Source organism: Muntiacus reevesi, chromosome 5, assembly GCF_963930625.1.
Source record: "Muntiacus reevesi chromosome 5, mMunRee1.1, whole genome shotgun sequence".
In the NCBI taxonomy this organism is placed as follows: Eukaryota; Metazoa; Chordata; class Mammalia; order Artiodactyla; family Cervidae; genus Muntiacus; species Muntiacus reevesi.
In genome coordinates, this window is record NC_089253.1 from 48223787 (window position 1) to 48247101 (window position 23315).

Here is a 23315-nt window from a genome sequence, read left to right on the forward strand (position 1 = left end):
CGTCCACAGGCCCCTGGGCACATCCCTTCCCTCTTCTACTTCAGTGAAAGCTCTGGCCACGCTTTAGAGCCAACAAACTGCTCAGCGTGCACAGACGCCCCCCGTGCCGCTGTGCCCGGGGCTCCACCTGCGAGTAGGGGAGCCAAGTATAAACTCGAGCAACTATCTGTGAAACACAAGGGAGCAAAGGCTGACGAGGGGAGCGCCCCGCCCGGGCCCCCATTCTCACCGCCGTTCAAGTACCGAGCCAATCAGACGTTTCTAAAGAGAATCCATTTTTGATAAATTAGAACACAACGGGAACAGAGTGTATCTATAATGTACATATAAAAAAAGTCCAGTTTTAAACTACGAGCAAGACAGGTGCACAGACCACGTGTGATCACAGGAACCCTGAAGGCGGGAGGGCGGGGCGTCCAGCTTTCTGCTCCTCAGCCCTCCGCGCCCTGGGCGGGCGGCTCCTCGCCAGCCTCGGCCCGCCGGTGTCTGCGCATGTGCCTGTACTTGTCCACGTAGGCCTTCACCAGGTTGCCCACCTTCACGGGGTTGATCTCCCCGCTCTTGCTGTGGCAAATCTGGAGGGGGGGGGGGGGGGGGGACAGTGACCCAGACATCCCTGCGCGCCCAAAACGGTCATGGATCCCGGGGACCAGGCCCTGGGGACCCTGTGAGGGGCGGCGGGCAGGTTGACGTGTGTCTGTCTGCTCTGTCTACTTCACAGGGTGGCTGACAGCCCTCCTGAGGCGATCTGGCATGTCCGCCTCTCGGGGTGGGGCGGGGGGGAGCTCATTTTCCTAGCCGTAAACGGGGTTAAACGTGATGTTGCTCAAACTAACAACCGCTCACAAACAGCCGCCTTTACACCCCAAGCGCCTACGCGGCCGGCTACAGCCAGGGGGTATGGGGTGTGGCCACGCAGCCCAGGGCTCACAGGCCCCTCCCACCTCCCCAGCCCAGGGCTCACAGGCCCCTCCCACCTTCTGTACCGCCTTGCGCAGGATGTCCTTATACTCGTCCTTGGTCACCTCCCTCTTCTGGTAGAAGGGCTTGATGGCCAGCTTCACCTCCTCCACGGCCCGCTCCTGCACATGCAGCTTCTTCATGTACTGGGGGCGAGGACACCGGTGAGGGCTCAGCGCTGGGCTACTGGCCCACGCCTGCCCCTGGAGGAGGAGCAGGTGGTCTCACCTCCTCATTCTTTGCCTTCTCTGGGGCTGGCCTTGGGGGAGCCGTCCTCTCCTCAGAGTTGTTGGCAACAGTGGTGGTGCAAGCATGGCCAGCTGGCTCTGAGGCTGCAGTCGGGATGGTGGACACTGGGGCCAGGCTCTGGGCCACCCCGCAGCCCGGGAGGGGCAGGCTCCCCTGGAGGAGGAACTGGACCGCGGGCTGGCTGATGGGTGCATATGGCGGGACGCCCGATGGCAGGGCTGGGCCGGGGGGCAGGCTGGGGCTCTGTACCTGGGCGAGAGTGCAGCCTGCTCAGCCTCGGCACACTCAGTACCCCATGCCCCCAACCCCCCACTTCTGAACCCAAATAGCCCAGGCAGCAAAGGGCTGGTGCGTGCGGCACTCAGCCCCAACCCAGCCCAGCCTGCGTGGCCTGGGTACAAGGCCACGTCCCTTCAGCCCAGGGGCCCACCTGAGAGGGGTCAGTTGGGGGGAAGCCAGGCTCTGGAAGCACATAAGCAGGGGCAGGCGGCTCAGAGAAAGGCGTCTGCTGGAGCCCAGTCACGGGGCCCACGTCGTCAGATTCCCAGACTCCTTCCGGGGGCTTCTGTGGCCTGTGAAGTGGTGTCCCTGGGGGCCAACATACGGGGGTGGGTGTTCTGGGGCCCTCCAGGCCACAAGGCTGCCTCCTGGCTGGAAAATTTTAGAAAAGCGTCCTGGAGCAAGGACCCCAAGGAACGTGCCGCCATCCCACCCCCATGACCAAGGCGGCCTGGGAGCCGCCCAAGGATCACTCTCCGCCCCCACCAAAGCGCCTACTCACACAGGCCTCTGTCGTTGGCCGGGGCCCCACAGTCCGCCTCCTGGAGGTTCCAGGTGACCCTCTTCACCAGCGCCTTGGCCCGCAGCAGAGGGTTCTGAGAGGGGCCTTCCTCCTTCCCCACAGGTGTCCCGCCTGGGGCCTCCGCACCCAGGGCGCAGGGCACTGTGGCAGCCTCGTCTGCGTCCTGCTGGAGCGAGTGCTTCTCCTGGGGGACCTCGGTCCCGGGTGAGGGCTGTGCCACATCTTCACCATGGATCCGAGACACCTCCCTCCGGATGATGGCCATGGCCAGGCTGGTGTCGTGCTGGGGGCCCGCTGGGGGCATGGTGGGCTTGGGCAGGAGGTCACGCTCCGGGGAAGAGTCCGTGCTCTCCGGGGAGGGCGGGGAACTCATTTCATCAAGCTGCATGAAGATGGTGTCATTGGAAAAGTCCTCAAAGAGGTGGCCCGCCTCCACAGAGTCGCCGTAGTCCACATCCTCCGCTGGATACTCGGCAAGCACCTCCGGGACTGGGGCGGTCTTGTTGACTTCTGGCCCTTCTGGTAAGCCGTCTGCTCCCACTGAGGGTGGGGGCCCAGCCGGGGACCCAGCCGGGGGCTCCCTGTCTGGCCTGGGCTCCTCCTGGGGAGGTGGTGCTGGAGAAGCCTCTCTTGGGGCCAACTTCCGCTCAGGGGAGTGGGGGTGGGGCCGCGGGCGCTTCTCCCTGGACCGAGGGCGCCGGTGTGCCCGGGGCCGGTGTTCTGGGCTAGGGGACCTGGTCCTTCGCCGCCGTCTCTCACGGGAGCTGTGCCGGTCCCGGGGCCGCCCCCTCCTCTCCCTGGGGTGCCTGGGGGGCGAGCACTCCCTCCCCCGAGACCTGGACCCTGACCGCCGCCTCCTCTTCCTGCGGCCCTCGCGGTGCTCGTGGGACGAGCTCCCAGGGCTCCCAGAGCGGGAGCGGGACCTCCGGCGGCCGCGGCCCCAGGAGCCTCTGCCCCGCTCCCTGCTCTTGTCCTTCGCCTTCTTGCGCTTGGTGCGCTCGTGGCTGCTGGAGCGCTCGCTGGAGGACCTGCGGCCCCGGGCCTTGGGCCGGTGTCTCTTGGGCTGGTCCTCGCCCACTGCCGGTGAGGCAGACCTGGAACTCCGGTCTCCTGAGCGGGACGAGCGGGAGCCCGAGCGGCCAGTGCAGTGCTCCCTGGTGGCTGCCCTTGGCTGTGGGCCTCTCTTCCGGCCACGGGAGCTGGAGCGGGAGCGGGAGCGGGTGGGGGAGCGCAGCTCCACGACCCTGTGGGTGGCCGCAGGCGGGGTGTCCGGGCTGGGTGGCGTGTCAGGCTCCACCACAGTCACGCAGGTCACCGTCCGGCCCTCAGAGCCGAAGAAGGAGCTGCGGGCTGGCAGGGCCTCCTCGCCCCAGGGCTCCGGGGGGGACAGCTGCTGTGTCTGTGCGCGGGGCTCCTCGTCCTGGAGCTCGGATAGACTGGAGGGCCCCTGGGGGGGCTCTGGTTCCTTTCCCGCACCTGTCTGCACTGTGTAGGAGGTGACGCAGCGCACGGGCGGCAGTGCTGGGGCCTTGGGACTGTCCACAGAGATGGTTCGAGTGATCTCCGAGGGCAGAAGGCCCAAACGCTCAGGGCTGCTGTTGGCGGAGCTAGAGTCGGAGCCCGTGGGGTTGAAGGGGTCATAGATCTCACTCTTGAGCTGCTTTGTCTTCCTGACAGAGAAGAGGGGTGAGGGGCTCGCTCTCCTCTGCACCTTGCTATCCACCGGCCGGAACGTGTTACAGAAGCCGGGGCTGAGCAGTCTGCTGGAATGGGCTGTGTTCCCAGGAATGTTGATCCTGAAACTCTCAAAGGTGGAGCCAACACCCTTTCCCCGGGTGGGCCCCAGCGGGCTGGGGGGCTGGGGGCCGCCCCCCGAGCGCGTGCTGGGCTCCTGCGCACCCCGGTTGCTGGGCTCACCCTCCACCCGGGCTCCGCAGCCAGGCTGTCCAGGGCCCTCCCTGCCTGTCAGTCGGCTGATGCAGGAGCTGGGGAGCTCGACGCCCTGCCTGTTGGTGGGAACCTCGTCCCCCCGGCTGCCATCTCTCCTGATCTTTGGTATTCTGGGGAGCTCGGAGATGTCTGCCCGCCTGGGAGCTGGTCCTGGGGCCTGGCCCGGCACTGTGCTCTTGAAGGGCGAGTCCGAGCTGCTGTGTGAGACCTTCAACGCCGCAGACCCGAGAGGCAGAGAGTGCTTGCTGTCGCCGTTAAACCGGTGATCCTCACTCTGTTTTACACCAGGTCTGCTCTCACTAGACAAGGTCTGAGATTGGCCCAACCTAGGTGTCACCGAGGAGTCAGGCTTTGCTGCTGCTCCTGACAGGAGTGCAGGGACATGGGTGGGGGCGGGGGCGGCCCTGCCCGGGCAGCTGGGCCCCGAGCTCTGCGGCCCGCTTCCTGACTGTCGCCCACTGGTGCCTTCTGGCACTCTGGATGGACCAGGTGAGTTCCGCTGAAAAGAAACTGGCACTGAAAGACAAAAGGCCGAGCACCGCCGGGCCCAGCGGCCCCTGTGAGGAGCGCACCGCCCCAGCATGCCCTCCCTACGCCGCGCAGCTTCCATCCCTGCTCGCTCAGCACTGCGCGTGGAGGGTGGGGCCGTGGGCTCTTTGCGCTGCAATCTGCGTCCCCTCCCACTCACTGCACTATCTTTATGCTATCTATGGATCAGAAAGGGCCTGGGCTCTGACGGACCCTTGAAAAGGGGGCAGCACCCCAGGTTACTACTGACTGCAGCTGTATGACCTAACCTGCCCTCCACGGCCAGACCCACGCCGGCCCTGAAACCCGCTGGGGCCCAGATCTCTGGAGAGTGCCCTGCGCTGGTTCCTGGGCTGCGAGAACAGAGAAGCAGCTGTACTGCGGCGAGGAGGGCCAGTGGGCTACCTGGAAACCCCACCACCAACTGCATCATCAGCAAGTGATGGAAAGGCACCTTCAGCGCCCTCACCCACTGCTCGGAAGTAAATCCTAGGGCCGCTGGGTCGGCCACACGCAGACCGCCTCCGGGACGCGTGGCCCCAAGCCCGGAGTGTGGAGAGCAGCAAGGGGCCGTGGGCACAGCTGCTCACCTGCCTTCTTGGCGCTGAGGGAGCCGTCACGGTGGATGACGATGTCGGCACCGTTCATCATCAGAAGGCTCTGGCCAGACAGGATGCTCCCCAGCAGGTCAGGGCTGGGCTCTGCGTCCACTTCCGGCTGGGGGGCCGTGGTGGGAGCACTCCTCCTGCAAGCAGACCGGGCAGGCCCTGCTGTCACAGCCCCTCCAGCCCTGGTGCCCCCCCCTCGTGCAGGCAGGGACCCCGAGGGCAGGAACGAGACCCGCCCCCCAGCAGCTCCCACTGAAGGACGGCTGGGGGAGGGATAGTCGCGTGCGAGGCCCTCGGCCCCAGCTCCACCGGCAGGCGAGCGCGCACGAGCAGCGCTGACTGGCTGGGCCGGCTGACTGTCAGCCGGGGGAGAAGGCTGGATCCGTGCCCAGCCCCCGCCCTGTGCCTGCACCCCCTCCTTGTCCCTGCGTCCCAGGTCCCTGGCTTGGGACTGGCCGCAGCTCTTCCTCATCCACGAGCTGGGGAGAGGCCACAAGAAGTCTCAGGGTGCTGGGTGGCAGAGTACCCACCTGCCACGGAGTCTACTGTCCTCGGAGGCCTGCGCCCCACCTGCACCCCATCCTGTCCTGCCCCCCGGGACATACCTGGAGAGCCCCATGGAGACGGGTCTGGCTACAGGCTGGTGGGAGCGCAGGGCTGACCGGGACAGAACCCTCCTCTTGGCGCTCAGAGGGGAAGCAGGGCTTGCAGATGCCTCTTCACCGCTGGAGAAGCACACAGGCCAAAGGACAGGTGACCTTGCACGTCCAGGCCCAGGGAGCCTCCCACTCACCCTCCAGAGCGAGCGGCCCCTCAGCAGGCCCTGTGACTCAACACCGAACCGGGCCCTGCACAGTGACCTTGTGTCAGCAGCTGCCCCAGCCTCCGAGTCGGGAGGGACGGGGGCAGACACGCCGAGGGAGCCCAGAGCTCTTTTCATTCACCACCTAACGGAGTCTGAGAGCCACGCAGAGCAAGGAACTTCACAAACGCAGACCCCGAGAGTGAGCCAGGCCCCACCGGAGGTGGCATGTCCACCGGCCTGAGGGAGAGAGCCCAGCCCCTCTGCACCTACCTGTCGAAGGGGTCCAGCTCATAGGGGTCTCCAAATAGGGAGAGAGAGGCTGCCCCGATGTCGGCACGCATCAGTCCCAGAGACGGGTCTGCAGGCTTGTACACGGAGGGGGTGCAGGCTCCGCGGGCCGGGCCGCAGAGGCCCAGCGTCCGTGCGATGCGCGAACGAGCCGTGGCTTCATTCTAAACCCAGGTCAGAGGGAGAAACGACAGGGTTGAGATCCACGGCCTCAGGAAATGCCAGTTCAACTAGGAACCCACGGTACCAAACCAGAGGCAGAGGGGCACATGTACTCATCACACAAGGACCCCGGCCAGGCCTCACTCCACCCGCCTCACACCAGGAGCCTGCTACCCTGGGCACAAGCGCCCGACAGGTGGCGGCCTGGCCCCACAGGCCCCTGTGGTTCCAGGAGTCACTCTGCAGTGCTCTGAACACACCTCGCTTCAACCCCGTCTTCAGTCCACGCTGCAGAACTGTGCGTCTTTATCGGTGAATCTCCAAGTAATTACAGAGACGCTCCTTCTGTGCCTTCCACTGCCCGCCCGCCCGCCCCGCACACAGGCCTGAGAGCTTGCCTAGTGAGACCCGGTCCAAGGCTACCTTTATTTTCTGTGCTTTCCTCTTCTTCACACGACCCGGGCGTTTCTTCAACCTTGGCCCTGAGCTCCTGCTCTTTGCAGACGATCTGGATGGGGCTTTCTTTCTTCCTGACGCTTTCTTCCGTCTTCCTGCCAAGAGCACATTGACAGCACTCACTTTGCTGTGTGCCCCAGCCCGCTGTCCCTGCAAGACTCGGCTGACTGTCCACCCCACCCGGGGGCACTGCTACCTCACTTCTTGTTACGAGGTTTCTACAAGCATCCCCACGGGGGTGGGGGGCAGCACACAGCAAGGACAGGGAAGTCTGAGCCTACTCTGACCTCCAGACCTGACCACTAGAACCAGCAGGGAGACGGTCTACACCACTATGGAACAACACCAAGTCAGAAGCCACAAGTCCCACAATCAAGAGTAAAGGAACCCAGGCCTCCAGCTCTGGATCCGCTCCGTGGTCTCACCCTGAGGAGTGCTCCCAGGGGCTGGGAAACGGGACTTCACGGTTCGTTTCCAGCAAGCACACCGAGGATGCCCCTGCACAGCCAGCAGCCACCTGGTGCTCTGGGCGGCGGCAGGAGCCCAGGCAGCCACAGGGGGCCCTGAGGCCGCACTGCTCCCGCAGCCCTGGAGCAATCAGGAATCTCAGCCCAGAAATCGGTTCCAAGGAAGACACAGACCCACCCTCGCGACTGTGCGGTGGGAGCATGCTCACCGAGTCTGGGTCCCTGAGCCCATGACGAAGCGGAGAGCCCTACCTACGCATTCTCCACTGGAGGAGAGCCCTACCTACGCATTCTCCACTGGAGGACGCGCCCAGCTCAGGGATAAGAACTAGCCAACACAGGAGCAGGCCCGGCGCCAGTGAGCCCGCGCCGGCCGCGGAAACCACGCTCTGCGACAAGGCCCGTCAGGAGGGAGCCGCTCCGCCGTCTCCTCAGTAACTCGCAGACAAGAGACCAACGGACTCCACCCACACCTGAACCAGCCTCAGGCCTCCAGCCACTCAGGAGGCGAGATCTGCCCACCAGGAGACCCGCGCGCTCCACCCGTCAAGAGGTCAGAGGCACGCAACACGCAGCCTCAGCACAGCACAACGCTTTGGCTCCAGCTCCCGTAAGCTACTCTAAAATCCCATCACATCTGTGACACGACTAGAACCTCCGATGCTGACAGGCTGTGTCACGAGGCTGTGGGATCACTACTCATCTCCTCAGGTGTGACTACGGCCTCGGGGTTAAGTCAGAGGAAACACACCCTCTCTTCCGGAAACATGCTGCAAAACACTTACAGGTAAAATGAGGATGTGCTTCAAAGTAATGCAAGGGGAGAGGGGGACACGGCCGGGCCCCGGGGAAAGGGTGACGGGGCCTGTGCCCGTGTCCGTCAGCCTCCACAGCTGTGAGCACACCTGCAGAGACGTGACAGCCAAAGTACAGGGGGCTCGGGACACGGCAGAGGCGAGCCCGCCTCTCCAGGAGCTACAGACGAAGGGTCAGCTGCTGGGGCTGAGATGTGAGGTCACGGGGGTGACGGGGAGAGTCAGGGGAAGACAGGGGGAGCGGAACCTCTAACCTGAGCCTGCAATTCAGGGATCAGCGTGACCTCTGGGTACAGAGAGCCATGACCGCCCACCGGTAGCCCTCAGGTCTCATCTCTACACCCAGCCTGTCCTCTGAGGCGGCCTGTGAGCGCAGGAAGATGGGCCTACGAGCTCCAGGACATGCCCAAGATGCAGGATGTGAGGACCAGCCGGGCAAGAACGCGGCGCTGCTGCAGGCGCAAACTGCAGCTGGGAGTGGGGTGGCCGCCTCTGACACGGCCCCTCCCACGCCAGCCGGTCTCCTCCTCTCTACCGAGCCAGAGCGGCAGACACACCCACCCACGGGAAGGGATCCGCACAGCAGCTTCACCGCAGAACAAGCCAGACACACAGCACAGGCAGAGGGACAAGCCACAGCACGCCCCTCACCAGGAAACAGAAGTGAGCCTACACACCCGCCACGTGGAACCCCAAGTCACTGCTGGTGACAGACCAGAACGCATACTCAGCACCTCCCGAGCGAGAGCCGAGGACACAGAGACAGCACTGACGGCAGGGCCCGGTTGGAAGGCTCGCTGACCTCACTGTGGACCACGTGCCCAGAGTGGATGCACTTGTCACGGCAAATATGTCTCAATAACACTGGTTTTCACAAGGCCACAGATTGTAACCCACTCAATGAAACAGGAATCCATGTCTTCTGATTCACACAAGTAGTAAAGCAGGAGGGCCAGCTCCTCTACGGAGCAGGATTCTGACCAGCAAATACAGACAGAGCACGGAGCAGGAACCGCCAAGGATGCTGACCTTCCGTGAAAGCTTCTGCCTGAGAGAGAGAAACTGAACTTCCTGGGACAGAGTTACCAAGACTAACACAGAAAAGGCCCAGAAAATGTGAACAGCACTGCAGCTGCACAGATGCTGAATTACTTCAACGGTCCCCACCCAGGGAAGCCAGGCACAGGGCTGCCCGGCCCAAAGGAAACAGCACGAACCTTCACATGGACCCTGCGGGCTCTTCCTGACCCACTCGGGGAGGCTGTGTCATCTGATGCACACTCGGGGTGCTGCCACACCAACAGCCCCCCAACAGGGTGTTCAGAGGGACTAACCAAACCCAAACGCCAGGCCTGCAGGGTCTCGGGCGCAACAGCAGGGACCTCGGGCAGCCGGAGCTGGGAACGCCTACCTCCCTTCCTCCTGCGGCGGGCAGGGGTGCGCGGCCCGGGGCGCTGGTACACGGCTGTGCTGAGCCCGGCAGCCACGGCTTCAATGGTCTCGTCCAGCAGAGAGGACACGAGGTACCTGGGGACGCGCTGCACGGCACAGGATGGCGGTCGGGGGCAGAACCACCTCAGACCTCTCGGGGTAGCCTGGGGACCCTGAGCCCCCGGAGCTGCAGCAACAGACATCAGGCTGCGGGGTCTCCCGAGTGCCCACAGGGGGCGGGGTCTGGGGAGGCCTCCTGACAGGCAGGTCGGGCACGAAGGCAGGAGGAGCGCTCCTGGGCCTTGAGGAGAGTGGACCATGGGCCTTGGCGGTGGGGTCCTGGGCCCAAGTCTGCCACGAAGTCCCTCAGCCCTCCAGGTTCAGCACTACAGCCCCTGCGGGTGACGGCGCTGCCCAGCACCCCCGGGGCCAGCTCTTGGCTACTGCTGCCGCCTCAGGCCTCCTCAACATTGCTCCCTGCTCACAGCCAGCGTGGAAGACCACGGGCACCCACCTGGAACCTCCTGGCCGTGGAGATCCGGTTCCGGTTCACCGTCGCTCGCACCCTCTCACTCTGCCGCGTCCTGGCGATAGCCCGGGTCCTCCCCGTGCGGGGCCGAAGCCGGCTGGTGGTGGGCACCACGTCAGCCAAGAGCAGGGAGACCTCCTCCTCACTCACGGGACCCGTGTCTTGGAAGAAAACACCCTGGGCTGACGCGCACTCTGCCGTGCCCTGGCCCTGGCAGGGGGAGTCGGGAACGGAAGGCAGGGGGCACCGGCCTGGCGCCTGGGCCCTCAGAAGCCCCCCCGCCCCCGCACCGGAGTCCAACTGGAAGCCACTCCTGCCAGACAGCCCGACGCCATCTCCCTGGGCCAAGGTGCCCGCCCCCATGGGAAGGGTCTGGGCTGCCTGAGAGCAGGCAGCATGTTACCAGCAGCAGAAGCGGCCCCGGGGGCAGCACATTCCAGACAGAACCACTCATCCACCGGCACCTCCTGGAGAGGGGGGTCCAAGCACTCCATGTGGTACCTGGGGGATGAGAGGGTGTCTGAGCCTGACGGCGGCGCCCCACACGTGGTGCTGTGCCCTTGTACCCCCCGTCCAACCCTAACCCTACAATGCGACTGCATCTGGAGATGGACCTGGGGGTGGTGAAGTTAAGTGAGGTCACCAGGGCGCAGTCCAGGCCCCGGGACGGGCGTCCGAGAGCAGAGCGGGGACACAGAGCCCCCCTCGCCCCGACAGCAGCACTGGGGCTCCGCCCGGGCTGACTGGGATGCCCCTCACGAGGACACGGGGCAGGCGACTGTGCCTGGAGCTGGGGACCAGTCCACACCCTTCCCTCTCAGGCATTCTGGACGGCCGGACCTCCACCACAGGCCTAGGGGCATCTCTGCCCTATGGAAGGACCCCGACAGCTGCTCAACTCTTCATGGGTCATGTACTATCTGAAGCCACCAAACTGGCAGCTGGATGGGTGGAGCCCACCATTTCTGGGAGGTGGTCTCCAAGGACGCGGTCATTAGGAGGTCCTTTCCCGCCCACCACCATGGAGGTGGCCCCGCGCCCCCCAGCGCTGAGAATGAGCTACACCGGCACCAGTTCTGCACAGTGACATCTGCCCCGCAGTGGTTCCTGACTTGTCCTGAGGCGAGGAGCCGGGGAGGAGCCGCCAGCGCCGGCACCCTGAGGACTCCAGACAGGTGCACACCCGAGCCCGGGCTGGACGCGGCTGCAGAGCCTCCTGCTGCTCCCAGCTCTGCCCTGTGTGAGGCCGCAGGGAGGCAGAGCCTGCCCCGACCCCCCAGGCTGGGCCTCACCCGAGCACCCAGTGGGCGGACGCACAGGCCGACCCCCAGCACCAATGAGCACCCAGAACCCAAACTAGATTGAGAAATCCCTCTGACGCAGCCAGGCTCAAGAACACCACCCAACACTGAGCGGCAGTTTCTCACGGAAACGTCTCCAAAACTGAGCACAGTTCAACTGTGTTCTTACCACCGCACCCCAGGATCTTGGCGCAGAGGCTGGCGGGGGTGATGGGGACTCCACCTAGCCAGTCTGCACCCACAAATTCCTCCAGGGAGAAGACAGCTGCAGGCTCAAGCCCAGGAGACCCCCATGGCCACTCCTCAAGGAGGCCTGCAGCGCTCACACATCTACAAGAACGACCCCCTCCCATGGTGACGGCATAGCCCTGGCGTGGAGAGGTCCCCACCCACAAATAAATCCCATTACGTCAAACACAAACGGGGGGAATCCCTGGAGGTTTGGTGGCCATTTCACTGCCAGGGCCTGGGTTCAATCCCTGGTTAGGTAACTAAGATTCCACGTGCCCCGTGGTGCAGTTCCTATACCCCCAGAGAGGTAAAAAGCTTAAAGAAAAACCAAGGCTTGGCAAACGAACAGCCCCTCCCCAGTGCCCCAACATCTGTGAGACCGCCAAAAGACACACAGGCTGGTTTCAGGCTCAGGGAAGCCAGAGGCAAGGCTGGTAACCATGCCTACGCCAGGACCAGCCTCTCCATCCCCTGCGTGTGGCCTCCCAGACAGCGTCCCGCAGTCCCAGCCCCTTCCTGCTCAGCCACCTGCACTTGGGAAGAGAATGCGGTCTGCCCCATGTCCCACAGTCACGGTACGTGATGGCAAAATTCGTGGGCTGGACACCAGGGCCCCAGTTCTGCCCTCCAGATCCAGAGTGACAACAAGCTCAACGTGACGCCCCCAGACACGGCCGAGCTCTGGGGCTGCCGTGGCAGGTACGCTGCGGTCAGACCTCTGGGGCTGTCACAGGACAGGATGCAGCCGACAGCCGTGAGGAAGGAGGGAGGTCCGTGTTCTTAGTGGTGTAAGCCCTGAGGAGGGCCCTGCTACCTCGGGGCAGGGAGATGACAGGAAGCGGCCCCGGCGGGCGGCCCAGGCAGCGTCTGCTCTGCCCCACAGACACCAGCCCTCCAGGACCCACGCTGCTCCAGAGCGAGGAGCGCGCCTGATGGGAAGCGGGAGCCCCCACCGCGTGGAGGGACGACAACCACAGGCTACCGCGGACATAGGGCACAGCTCAGCTGGAAGCCCATTCTGCCTACCCGCCCGGCTGGGGGGGCTCCCCACGGCCTAGCCTTGCACGCTGGGCGGATCCCGCCCGGCCCGGCCCACACCCCATGTTTCCCGCATCTGCCCTCCATCCGGAGGTGTAAGGTGCACCTCTGCAAGCAGTCTCAGATGATGGCTGGGAACGGGGAGGGTGTAAACGGCAATGAGAAGCAGCCGCAGGGAGGGGTAGAGGGGATGGAGCACGTGAGCTGAGGCCAGGCCAGTGGGTGCAGCGGCAGACGCTGGGGTTCAGATGACCTGTGGGTGCTCCCGGCGCCGAGCCCAGCCAGGCAGGCCTGTGGGTGTGATGCGCGGAGCAGCGGCCCACAGATTCCCCTCTAGCACATCAGGGAGTTCCACCTCGGAGCCAGGCCCGAAAGACGGGGAGGGGCTCACCCAGCATCGCAGCCGTCACAGAGCAACAGGCGGTCCTCCCGGTCGCTCCGGCCACACACCTCACAGAAGGTCGGGTCTTCATCCTCGTCCTCCCCGCGCTGGGCACTCTCCACTGGAATCTGGGGACAAGAGCGCGCTGAGCACACAACAAGCAGGATCCAAGCCCCAGAGCCATTCGTATCATTGTAAATCGACCCAAAGCAGATTCACTTGCACGGCTTCTGTGGGCCCAGGGGCTCTGAAGTAACACGCACGTGGTGGTTTTAGCATTTTCTAACCATTTCAGCACAACGAGCCCTGAGAAAGAAACTACTCAATGGAGAACAAGGTGTGCGCTGCCAAAGGACCCCAGGGCAGAGTGACAACGAGCCAGCCAGGCCCATGGGCGGCGCTGCAGAGCAGGGAGGCGGCGGGCAGACACGGACCTGGGCCTCTAGTGGGTGCTGCCCCTCGACAGTCACTGCTGCTCCCCACAGTGCCACCAGCACGCAACATCTGTGGGGGGCGGGCCGCCTCGGTCTCCTGCCCCGAGGCCCCCCCCCCCTCTAGGAGCAGCGTCTGCTCCTCCCTCCCCGCCGTGCTCCGCATCTTTGTTCCCGCGCCAGGCAGGCACTCAGGGCCTCCCTGCGCCTCCCCGCTCTCTGCCGGATCCAGACCTGCTGGTGTGAGGGGCCCTGCACCACCTCTCCTTTCCCGCAGAGGACGGCTCAGGGCCCGCCCTCACTCACAGGTACTCAAGCAGAGCCGGCCTGCAGGGAAAGTGCCAGCACTCCCGCGGCCTCTGGGCAGGGAAGCAGAGTGCGGGCGGGCATAGGAGGCCGTCCCTGGAAGGATGGGGGCCGCGGTCACCCACACAGACTTGGGAAATGTGCATGTCCAGAGCGGAGTCCCCACTGCCTCTGACTCCACAGTAAAAACAAAAAACACATCTCCAGCTGCAACCAACCCACTGAGAAGATGTGCAGCAAGTCTGTATCAGTGATCGTCTCTGACAGCACCCTGAGGCTTGCAGGGACCTCCCCGACCAGGGACGGAGCCAGGGCCACGACAGTGAGAGAAGGGAGTCTTAACCACCAGGCCACCAGGGAACTCCTTCTCTGAGACTTTCTAACTCTGCTCCTCAACAAAAGGAGACTGTGGAGGCCCCAGACAGCAAGGAAGACACCTGTGCTCAGCTCTCCTAGTCCTGCCCTGTGCCTTCAGAAGTCTGGTCCCGAGAGTTGGCCGCCTCTCCCAAGTCGGGGTCCACCCTGACCTCCCCCCACTGTGGCTGCCATGGCTCAGGAAGGAAGAAACTCAGAGATACACAAGAGGCGCATGGAGGGGAGGGGAGGGAGCCCGCACTGGCCAGGCACTCGGCACCACCACCAGCCCAGGCTTCAGGTCCACAGCTGCAAGTGGCATTTCAGCAGATTTCTCACATGTACGCAACCAATACTTCAGGAGAGCAAAGCGCCTTTTGAAGGCAGGTTTTCCCATGAGAGGCGGACCAATGTAACACACATGAGGGGCACCTACACTTACCTTCTTCAAGATTTTACCGCCAAATTGAGCTCGAATACAAATACATTTAAATATAATTCGATCAACTGGACAGGAATGGGCATTCTGTAAGAAAAATAAAAACTGTATCATAATCTTGAATCACTGTCACTGTTAACACCACCTCAACACAATTTCTCTTAGAATTCAAGAGTTACTTTCACAAAAAAGAGCTGCGGCCACTCGTCCTTGGACTCGCCCTTCTTTGAGTTCTTTCACAAAATTCAGAAGAGGGGTGGGCAGTGCTTCCAGAGCTCATCCTGCAGCACCCATGACCCCCGTGTGCGCTACTGCTGCGCTCACAAGTCAGGCCCCGTGTTTGTGAGCTGACCCCTCAGCACACACCTACCAGCCAGCTCAGCCATGCAGGCGGCCCTGGTTCTCCCAGGATTTCTGGCCATAAACCCCCTCTTCTCGTTCTGTGCTCCCCAGAGTGAGCTTCACCAGTCACCCAAGGGCCCAAAGCACGAACAAAGCAGAGATGAGGCTCGGACGCCACCTGGGGCCCCACAGCCCCGCCATCGAGCAGAGACCCAGACCACCGAGAGGCCGGCCAGGGGCTGGTCACCCACACAGAGCCTAGCCCGAAGAAACACCGTGCACCTTGGACCACTCCACGATGCAATCGAGGCAGAAGTAGTGGGTGCAGTTCTCGGGTGTCCCCACAGCCTGCTCCCTGAAAGCATTGAGACAGATCGGGCAGCTCTCAGAGTCGTCATCAGAATTAAATGCACCACTGGCTTCCAGAGTTCCCTGAGTATCCGCCGCTGCTGCTAACGTGTCCATGTCGTCACCATCTTCCTCAGAGTCCTCGGAACCTTAAGAGGCAAGGTTACAAGTCTGTGAACTGGAGCCCAGGAGGCACGAGGCCCCAGCTGCACCTGGAGCTGAATCAGAACCCCCGCAGGAGACAGGTAGCCCCCAGGGATCAGCGGGCCTCTGGGCGCAGCTTGGCGGCCTCTGGAGGACACCTCACTCCACCAGCACCTTCTTAAAGCTGTCAGGGAGCTGCCACCTACAGGGAAGGCCTCTCCTCCAGGGCTCTCATTTTTCGTTCCTCCGGGACCAGAGACCACAAATTCCTAACCAGGCAAGCTGCACACCACAGCCCTTATCAACCTCCAAAAGGTTCCGAGGCCATTCAGCTTCAACACAGCAGTCAGTGTGTGCTTCCGTTTTCTCTCCTCACTAAACTCCAGTAAATAAAGATCCAAGTCACAGTGACACGGGACAAGGACTAGAGGCGTGGTGGGTGGGGTCCTTACACGCCCGAGACCCTGCTGTTATGTGAGGTGACCACACACGCTGGAATAGCAGTTTTCTCTGGCTGCTTGTACTACCCAAGAGAACAAGGGGCTGATGCTCCCTGTCCACCGAGGCGTGGCCTCCAGGACCTGAGCGAGGAGGAGAGGGGGTCCACCCAGGCAGAGAGGACGAGAGTCCCACACTGTGGGGCCTGAAACCCAGCAACAAGCCGGACTTGGGGGAGGACCCTGAGCCTAGATGGGAACGGTGCCTCTGCGACCCCTTTATGTCAACTGGGCAAGACCTGAGCAGAGGACTAGCCACTGGTATTTGGACTACTAACTACACTGAGACACCAAGTGTGCTATTCTCAGCCGCTGTGTTTGTGACAATCTGTTACAAAGTAAGACAACTAAGCTGGGGTCCACAAAATTCTGGAGAGTGGTTTGGCTCAAATCCGTGACTGGCTAAGGCTGAGGGGGCAGCAGCAGGTGGAGCACGAGAACCAGGTGCTCTGGTTCTTCCTCCAGAATTCCAGAAGATCAAGAGCTGAGGGGAAGGCAGAGAACTGGCGTCTGAGGCGCCCCCACCCCCAGAGGACGCCCTGGATGCCCCTTAGGGCAGCGGCCACCAGCAGTGAGGCGCTGAGGCCCTGAACCAGTTGCCCGCCCACCTTGTCCCGGAGCTGCGGGATCAGGTCCCAGACAGACAAGGGCCCAGGAGGAGGAAGGTTGCAGACACGGGTACCAGTCCAGAGTGGCAGCTGGTGACATGTCTGCAAACCCAGGTAAGGTGAGGGCAAGGGTCCCGTGAGCAGGGCAGGGCCACCGGGGAAGAGCTGAGAGCGACCTGTGGTGAAGGGCCGCTTGGCGAGGGGCATGCTGAACAGACCAGGAGGGCGCGTGCGCACCACCTGGACAGCTGGTGAGGCGGCAGGTCAGAGTCCTAAGTTCTCCTCTTTCATCATAAGACTTGAACCGACAGTATGTTTCTACAGCTGAAAACTGAGCAAACAGTGACACAAGCAAGTGACTTTCAGGAATCAACACTATGGCAAGAAAAACAACAAGATGGGTAGAAAGAGCCGCATGCAAGGGGGCTCGGCTGATATGAGACTGTGAGGATGCAGGTCGCGTCTCTGAGGGCAGGCCCTGCGAGCCATCTAGGTTCTCACCAGCGGGAGGGCCCCTCCTGGCCCGCCTGTTTCACAGACTGGCGCTGGAGAATGCGGGGTGTCGTGGCGGGTCGGTGCCCCTCAGCTGCAGCCGTGGCCTCCAGGTGCCCGCCCTCCACTGGCACCTCCTCAACCGCGGGACTCTGGGGACTCGGCTCTGTGCCAGCTGTCCCCCAGCGCTCTCCTCGCCCCACGTCCACCACCGCCCCGCTGACCCTCCTGCCCTCCAGATCACAGCTGAGACCTGTCCTTCTGGAAGCTTCTCACCAACCCAGGACCAAAAAGCCCGAGCCCATTCCCTTCTCATGATGTCCCCTAAACACACCCTTGGCATCTATCACCCTGACCTAACTGCTTCTTAACACACTGTCTCTGCCCCAGACGGTGAGCTCCTGCCCGTGTTCCAGCCCCCTGCACCTAGCCCGTCCACTGGCATCCAACAGGCCCTCTGACCTCTGCTCCAGGGCTGAACTGACAAGGACCTCATGTCCTCGGCGCCAAGCCCCAACTCCATCTGCAAAAACAAGTGGAACAGCCCCACGGTGACCTGCAGATTTAACCCAGAACCGCCTGTTTCTGCAGAGAAGTAAAAGATCTAACCCTGGGATAACGTGTCACCAAGGCACACAGGGTTGCAGACTCACGCTGCTCCTTCATAAGCACTGCCCCAAACACGAGGGGTTACCTCTCTGCAACGTTTTAATGCTCAAATCCACAGAGCTCCAAGGACTGTGATAGACCAGGTGGATGCCTCCACATCCACGCAGGTCCCAGCGGCAGTGTGGAAGGGAAGCAGTGGTGAGCCAAGCTCCCGAAGCCCAGCGCCACATGGGGAGGGGCTGGGCGGGACAGTCTGGGGAGCCCACAGGCCACGCGCCAGCCAGGGCGGCCAGGAAGGCAGTGCAGTGGGTGCATGGCACTCGGGGCAGGACATGCGTACAGCAAAGCTCCCTGCACCGAAGTTCGGAGGTGCAGACTGAGAGTCTCATAACAGTCACCCCATGCCTCTGTCGGCTCTCTCAGGAGTCTGTCAAAGAGCACGGGACCCAGGGCTTGGCCTACCCTTGCTCTGTGACGGGCTCCGGGCCCACTCTGCGCAGGCCTGTCCAGCTGCGCGCTCCCTGCCAACGCCCTTCACGCTACTCCCTATTCTCAGGCACTTTACCCTCCTGCTGTCACCAGACAAGAAAGAGACCTATCCACTGTGTCGTCAGCCCACATCAACACGAGCCAGCTGCCCAGCTGAAGACAAAACCCACCGCAGGGGACTGCCAGAGAAGGTCACTGTGTTAGGCAATGTCACCCTGACAGCTCACAGCCTCAGCTGGCCGGTGTGGTGAAGTCAGCAAGCTCACCAAGGCTGTTTTGTCAACAGCAACCCCTGTCACGGCACGAGGAGACTCGGGGGCCCCAAGGAGGTCCGTGCTCTCACCAGATCCATCCTCCAGGTCCCCGTCTGCGTCCTCCTCATCACTGTGCTCGCTGCCCGAGTCGTCCTCAGAGGCGCCACTGTGGGCATCACTGCTTCCTTCTAGAGCAACAGGGAGAAACACAGGCCCGAGGGGCAGTGTCACAGCTGAAGCAGCAAAAAGCAGGGCTGGGGAGAGGACGTACAGGGTGTTCAGAGGACATCTGTCAATTGGGCTCCTGGCAGCACCCTGCCCCCGGGTCAGGGCAGTGAGGGTGAGGTGGGCAGGGTGGAAGGTTTTGCTGGATTTAAGAACATATTTGTATTGACTAGGTCAAAAATAAAGACCAAACAATGTGCTACTTGTGCACTTAAAGGGCAAAGCATGAATGCTCACTCCCCACTATGGGCGAAGGGGCGGGGGGTGGCTCACCAGCATCACTAGCCAGGGCGGCAGGACGGAGTCTTGGCTGGCCATCAGGCCCTGGGCTTCGGTCTACAAGCTCGTCCAGGCTGTCGTCATCCATCGCTGGACATGGGCGTTCAGCTCTGGAAGAAACCAGGGTCAAGTAAGTCCCCTCTGTCCCAGGCTTTGCATTAAGCTCCCCCCCAAGAGCGAGCGACAATCACTACACATCACCCTCCTGATGACACGTGTCCCCCCCGCACCATAGGAGACAGAATCGGCTCAGAACTGTGCAGGCACACACAAGAGACTGGCTCCTATCTACAGAGACACATTCACAGTCAGATGCCAACTTATAACAAACCCAATGTAGCCTCAGACAGGCCGTGTTCTTGTTCAGGCACGTGCCACACCTCAACACTCCCCAGATACCTGAGGCCAGGCCTGAGGGAAATGGCTTATCACAAGCTGAGGCAAAGCAGGGCTTTCAGCAGAGGATGGGCGCCAGAAGGTCCAGGTGCCAAGCTGGCCCTCTGCCCACATTCCCGTGGGATGCCCCCCTCAGCCACGGCTGGCCAGCCCAGCTCCGTACACCTGTCTCTCACGAGAGGCCACGGGCACCAGCTGGGGCTCCTCTGACCTGGCCCCAGCCCCTCCACGGAACACGGCCAAGTCACTTGCCTACCCAGGAGCAGCACAAGGCTGTGGGGAGCAGGGGTCAGGCTGCCATGTCCACCTGCTCCTGGGCTCCTGATCACCAACTGGGGGTGCAGAGCCTGACTGCTCTGCAAGGCCACTGCCAGGGTAACGGCGAAGCCCGAGCCCAGTGACCTCACAGACGTAAAGGGACACAAGCACCCTCCTGCACCAGGGCCTCTGACTCTGGTCTCCAAACAAGGGCTCCATGCCCATCAGGGCCACTCACTTCCCCAGCGCCCCCGAGAGGAGACCTCTCCCTGTGGCACAGTGTGTTTCTGAGTCCAGTCTGCACACCTAAGGAGCAAGACTGGAGGCATGGAAGCAAAGCAAGAACCGGGGCAGGAGGGGAGGCGGACAGCAGTGAGCCCAGAAGCCAGGAAAGCCTCTCCTCCCGGATTCCGTGCAGGCTTCTCTCCCGTGGGTCACACACCACACACTTCACGTGCATCAACTAGCACCCAGGGCAGGAGCTATCGCCACCACCGCTGTACAGATGCTCCCAAAGAATGGTCCCTGATGGGGCTGAGGCCAGGGCCACAGCCAGGGTGCCTCACATCCCAGACAAAGCATCAGGCTCTGGAATGATGTCTTTTAAAACAGTGAGGGCATGTTAATTTCACTAAATCACCACCTGCCAAATGATGCATCTATCTGGAAGTAGTCAACTGAAATTATGAACCCCCCTAAAGTCACCACCTTTTTTCTACCTAGTACCATAATGGTAAGAAAATCAGTCAGTCCTGCTAAACTAAGGGTCTGCACTCCCCTGCTTGGTGAGTCAGCAACACGGCAAGGACCTTCGCTATCTTCCACCTGAGCCCCGACCACAACCCCTTCTGGAGACGCACCGGCCACAGGATCGGACGGTGCCACTGTCCACCCAGGAGCACGGCACCCTCCTGTGTGCAAGGCGGTGGCAGGGCCACTGCAGGTAGAGGACCTACAAGCCTCAGGCTGGACCTGTGACCAGACTCCACAGTGCCACCCTAGGACACCTGCTCCTGTACCTACCCTGCCCGACCGCGTGCGGCGTGGGTCCTGCGCCGGGGATGCTCAGCCTATGAGGGGGGTCAGTGTTCACACCCAGGAAAGTACCAGGGCAAACTTCAGAAAATGTAACCCTCCAAGGAGACCACAGAGCATGCTCAGGGACGGTTCACTTGCACAAGGTCAAAAGCAAAAGGAACCTCTGGCTTCTCCCTCAGTAACTGAGACTGAGGCCTGCCTCAGAGCACTGTCAGAAGAGATCAGTGTGGCCACGATGGGGTCTGGTCCACAGGGACTTGCCAGGAACACTAGCTCTGGAGTGAGGCTGACTCCCCATGACCCTGCACATGTGGGGTTAGTCCCTCAAGCCCTGTGCTTGGCCATCACAGCCGGGGAGGACACTTTCCAAAGGCCGCCCAACACCCCTCTCCCTTCCCTGCGTGGTCACACATAGTACCTTCTGGCAGCACCCAGAAGAGCCCGGGAGTCTCTGAAGGTACTTCCCAGACCAAGCAGCTGTACAAACAGAGATCAACATTAGGGACCCCTGGGAGCCTGTTTCTCCATGAGGAGAAACACTCAAAACACTGTGGGAATGTGACCCTGGCTCAGGAACTACTGGCCCCAGTGGCAGTCCCAGCTCAGATGTGCCTGCCCAGATCCACTATCCCCACCTCCGCTCGCACGTTCCAGACCAACGTCCAGGAAGCCTTTTCTGCAGGAGACACCACGGCCCCTCCCAGCTGCTGGCCACCTCGGGCAGTGTCAGCAGTGCTCTATGGCTTTCCTGCTCAGTCTCCAGACTTGGGGGAACCAGGGGAAAATTTAAACAAAAAGTGGTATTTCCCTCTATTTTCAAATCCAGGGACTGAAAGCACATTTTATCCCAACTAAGGACCCCAAAGGCTTTCTGGTGTGGTCATTGGCAGCTGTGCCATAACAAGAACCTGGGTGCCTGTCCCCAGGCCTTGAGCAAGGGTGTTAGGTCCAATGGCTCAGGTCCAATGGGCTCGAATCTTATTTTTCATTCATCATCTGCCAGAGAGGCTACAAGACCTTGAAACTGTAAGCTGCAATACAAGTCAAAAAGCGAGAGCCCACCACCACCCCCTCCCCACCACCCCAAAAAATTAAGAGTCCAGTAAGATCTTGGCAGGGTTGGGAGAGACACCCAAGAGTTCATTACAGTGGGCTGCTGGGAGAACCAAAGTCAGGCTGGCTCTGTCAGGACCCTGCCACCAGCCTGGTGCAAAAGGAGAACCAGCTATTGTCATTCTGACTCAACATTCTTTCCCTAAGGAAAAACACCAGTGGTTCAGGGAGAGGGAAGGCGTGCTAAAGCCCCAGTCAAACCTCACTTCAGCCTCAGGTTCTGTCCAAGTGACCAACGGCCAAACCGTGGTTCACCAGGTGACTACTATTCTGTTGTTGCAGAAGCAAGAAGAGCATATAAAGGCCACAAAGTTGACAACGATGTAACACAATCCTTGTTACAAAGAAAAAAGAGAAAAAAAACCATGGGCCGGAATCAGGGCTTAGGTTAACAACCGGCCCTGGCTCGGCATACAGCAGCTGTGTGACGTTGGCAAGTTACTTAACATCTCCAAACTCTAATCTACTTATCTGTAAAAACAGGAAGGCCAATACCCACTCCTGACAGACTGCTATGAAAACTACGTGAGTTAAGGAGCGGGAGACCATCCCAACAACCACACGGGCCTGTCGACACACAGACGGAAACAATAAAAGCAAAGAGGACGAGGAGCTGGAGACGAGTTAGCAAAGGATCACACTCCGCTCTCAGAGCGGGGAGAGCGACAGCACAGGGGGCGGGTGCCACAGGACGAGGTGGAGGTCTCCTCGCCGCCCGGGAACCCGCCTGCAGGCCCCGGGCCGCCCGGCCTCTGCGCGAGGCCTCCAGCGCCTGCAGGAGACCGCCGCCACCCGTCAGCCCGGGGCCTGAGCAGCGCAGGCCTCGCACCGCCGGGCAGGCCTCAGACAAAGCGAGCGGCGCCCGGAGCGGCCCTCCGGCTGGGACGCTCTGAAACCCGGGATACCACGGCCCGCACGTACCCGGAACCGTGCGCCTCCCCGACACTCGCCGCCGCCGCCGCAGCCGCCGCCACAGCAAGAGGCACAACTAGGCCCGGCCGCCACCGCCGCTGCCGCCGCCGCGCGCGCTCCTTGACCCGGAAGTACATGGAGCCGGCTTCCGGGGCTCTCCCTCCCAGCCTGTTGGTGAGTACCATTGGGACGAGGGATGGGAGGAAACATCTTAGATAGAGGAGGGTGCCGCTACCTGAGCTCAGGTATCTCGAGACCTTGGGAACACTGTTTAATGCGTTGTTGTAGTCCAGACAGACCAGTCTATTGGAAGAACTTGAAGAGTCTAAACCCCCGCCTGTGGGCTATCCGAGAGGTACTCCCCCGTCTGGAATGTGGTACAGTCCAATCCTTGCTCACCTCCCAGGGCGAAAGGGAGCGGACGCCCGGCACACCTAGGGCCCCGCCCCCAGTCCGGGCCCCGCCCCGCGCGGTGGCTCCGCCCACACAACTCCCCCCGCCCCCCCCGCCCCCCCTCCCCCCCATCTCTGAGACCCCGAGAGCGCGAGCCGAGGAGAACTTTCTAGGGTCTGCCTGGCGGCGACCCCGGCCGAGCAGCTTTGGGCCGCCCGTTCACGCCACCTAACACTTGCGGACCCTGTGCGCGGGCTCCGCCAGGTGCTGGGCAAGGACGAGTACCCAGCCCAGAGTCCCGCCGGGGCCGCACGCAGTAAACAGTGAAGCATGTGGATGGTGCGCCGCTCGGTGTGTGAGAAACGGATTCGTGCTCCGACAGAAGA

At 62.1% G+C, this 23315-nt stretch overlaps 1 protein-coding gene across 2 annotated transcripts; it reads right to left on the minus strand.

Moving 5' to 3' along the window:
• Window positions 1-254: 254 nt before the first annotated feature.
• Window positions 255-22659, minus strand: PHRF1 (PHD and ring finger domains 1). Of its 2 annotated transcripts, none has more exons than XM_065938103.1 (18): window positions 22546-22659; window positions 18814-18929; window positions 18405-18503; window positions 15157-15371; window positions 14536-14619; window positions 13012-13130; window positions 10454-10551; window positions 10036-10211; window positions 9502-9628; window positions 6776-6903; window positions 6173-6354; window positions 5703-5822; window positions 5080-5234; window positions 1991-4477; window positions 1640-1797; window positions 1189-1458; window positions 978-1106; window positions 255-575 (listed from the first exon to the last, which is right to left on the minus strand). In XM_065938103.1, the coding sequence occupies exons 2-18, from the start codon at window positions 18905-18907 to the stop codon at window positions 432-434; spliced, it is 4785 nt and encodes a 1594-aa protein (XP_065794175.1). In that variant the 5' UTR covers window positions 18908-18929; window positions 22546-22659; the 3' UTR covers window positions 255-431. The 2 variants fall into 2 exon arrangements, with proteins under 2 accessions (XP_065794175.1, XP_065794174.1); XM_065938102.1 differs by having other exon boundaries at window positions 1640-1860.
• Between the last annotated feature and the right edge of the window lie 656 nt (window positions 22660-23315).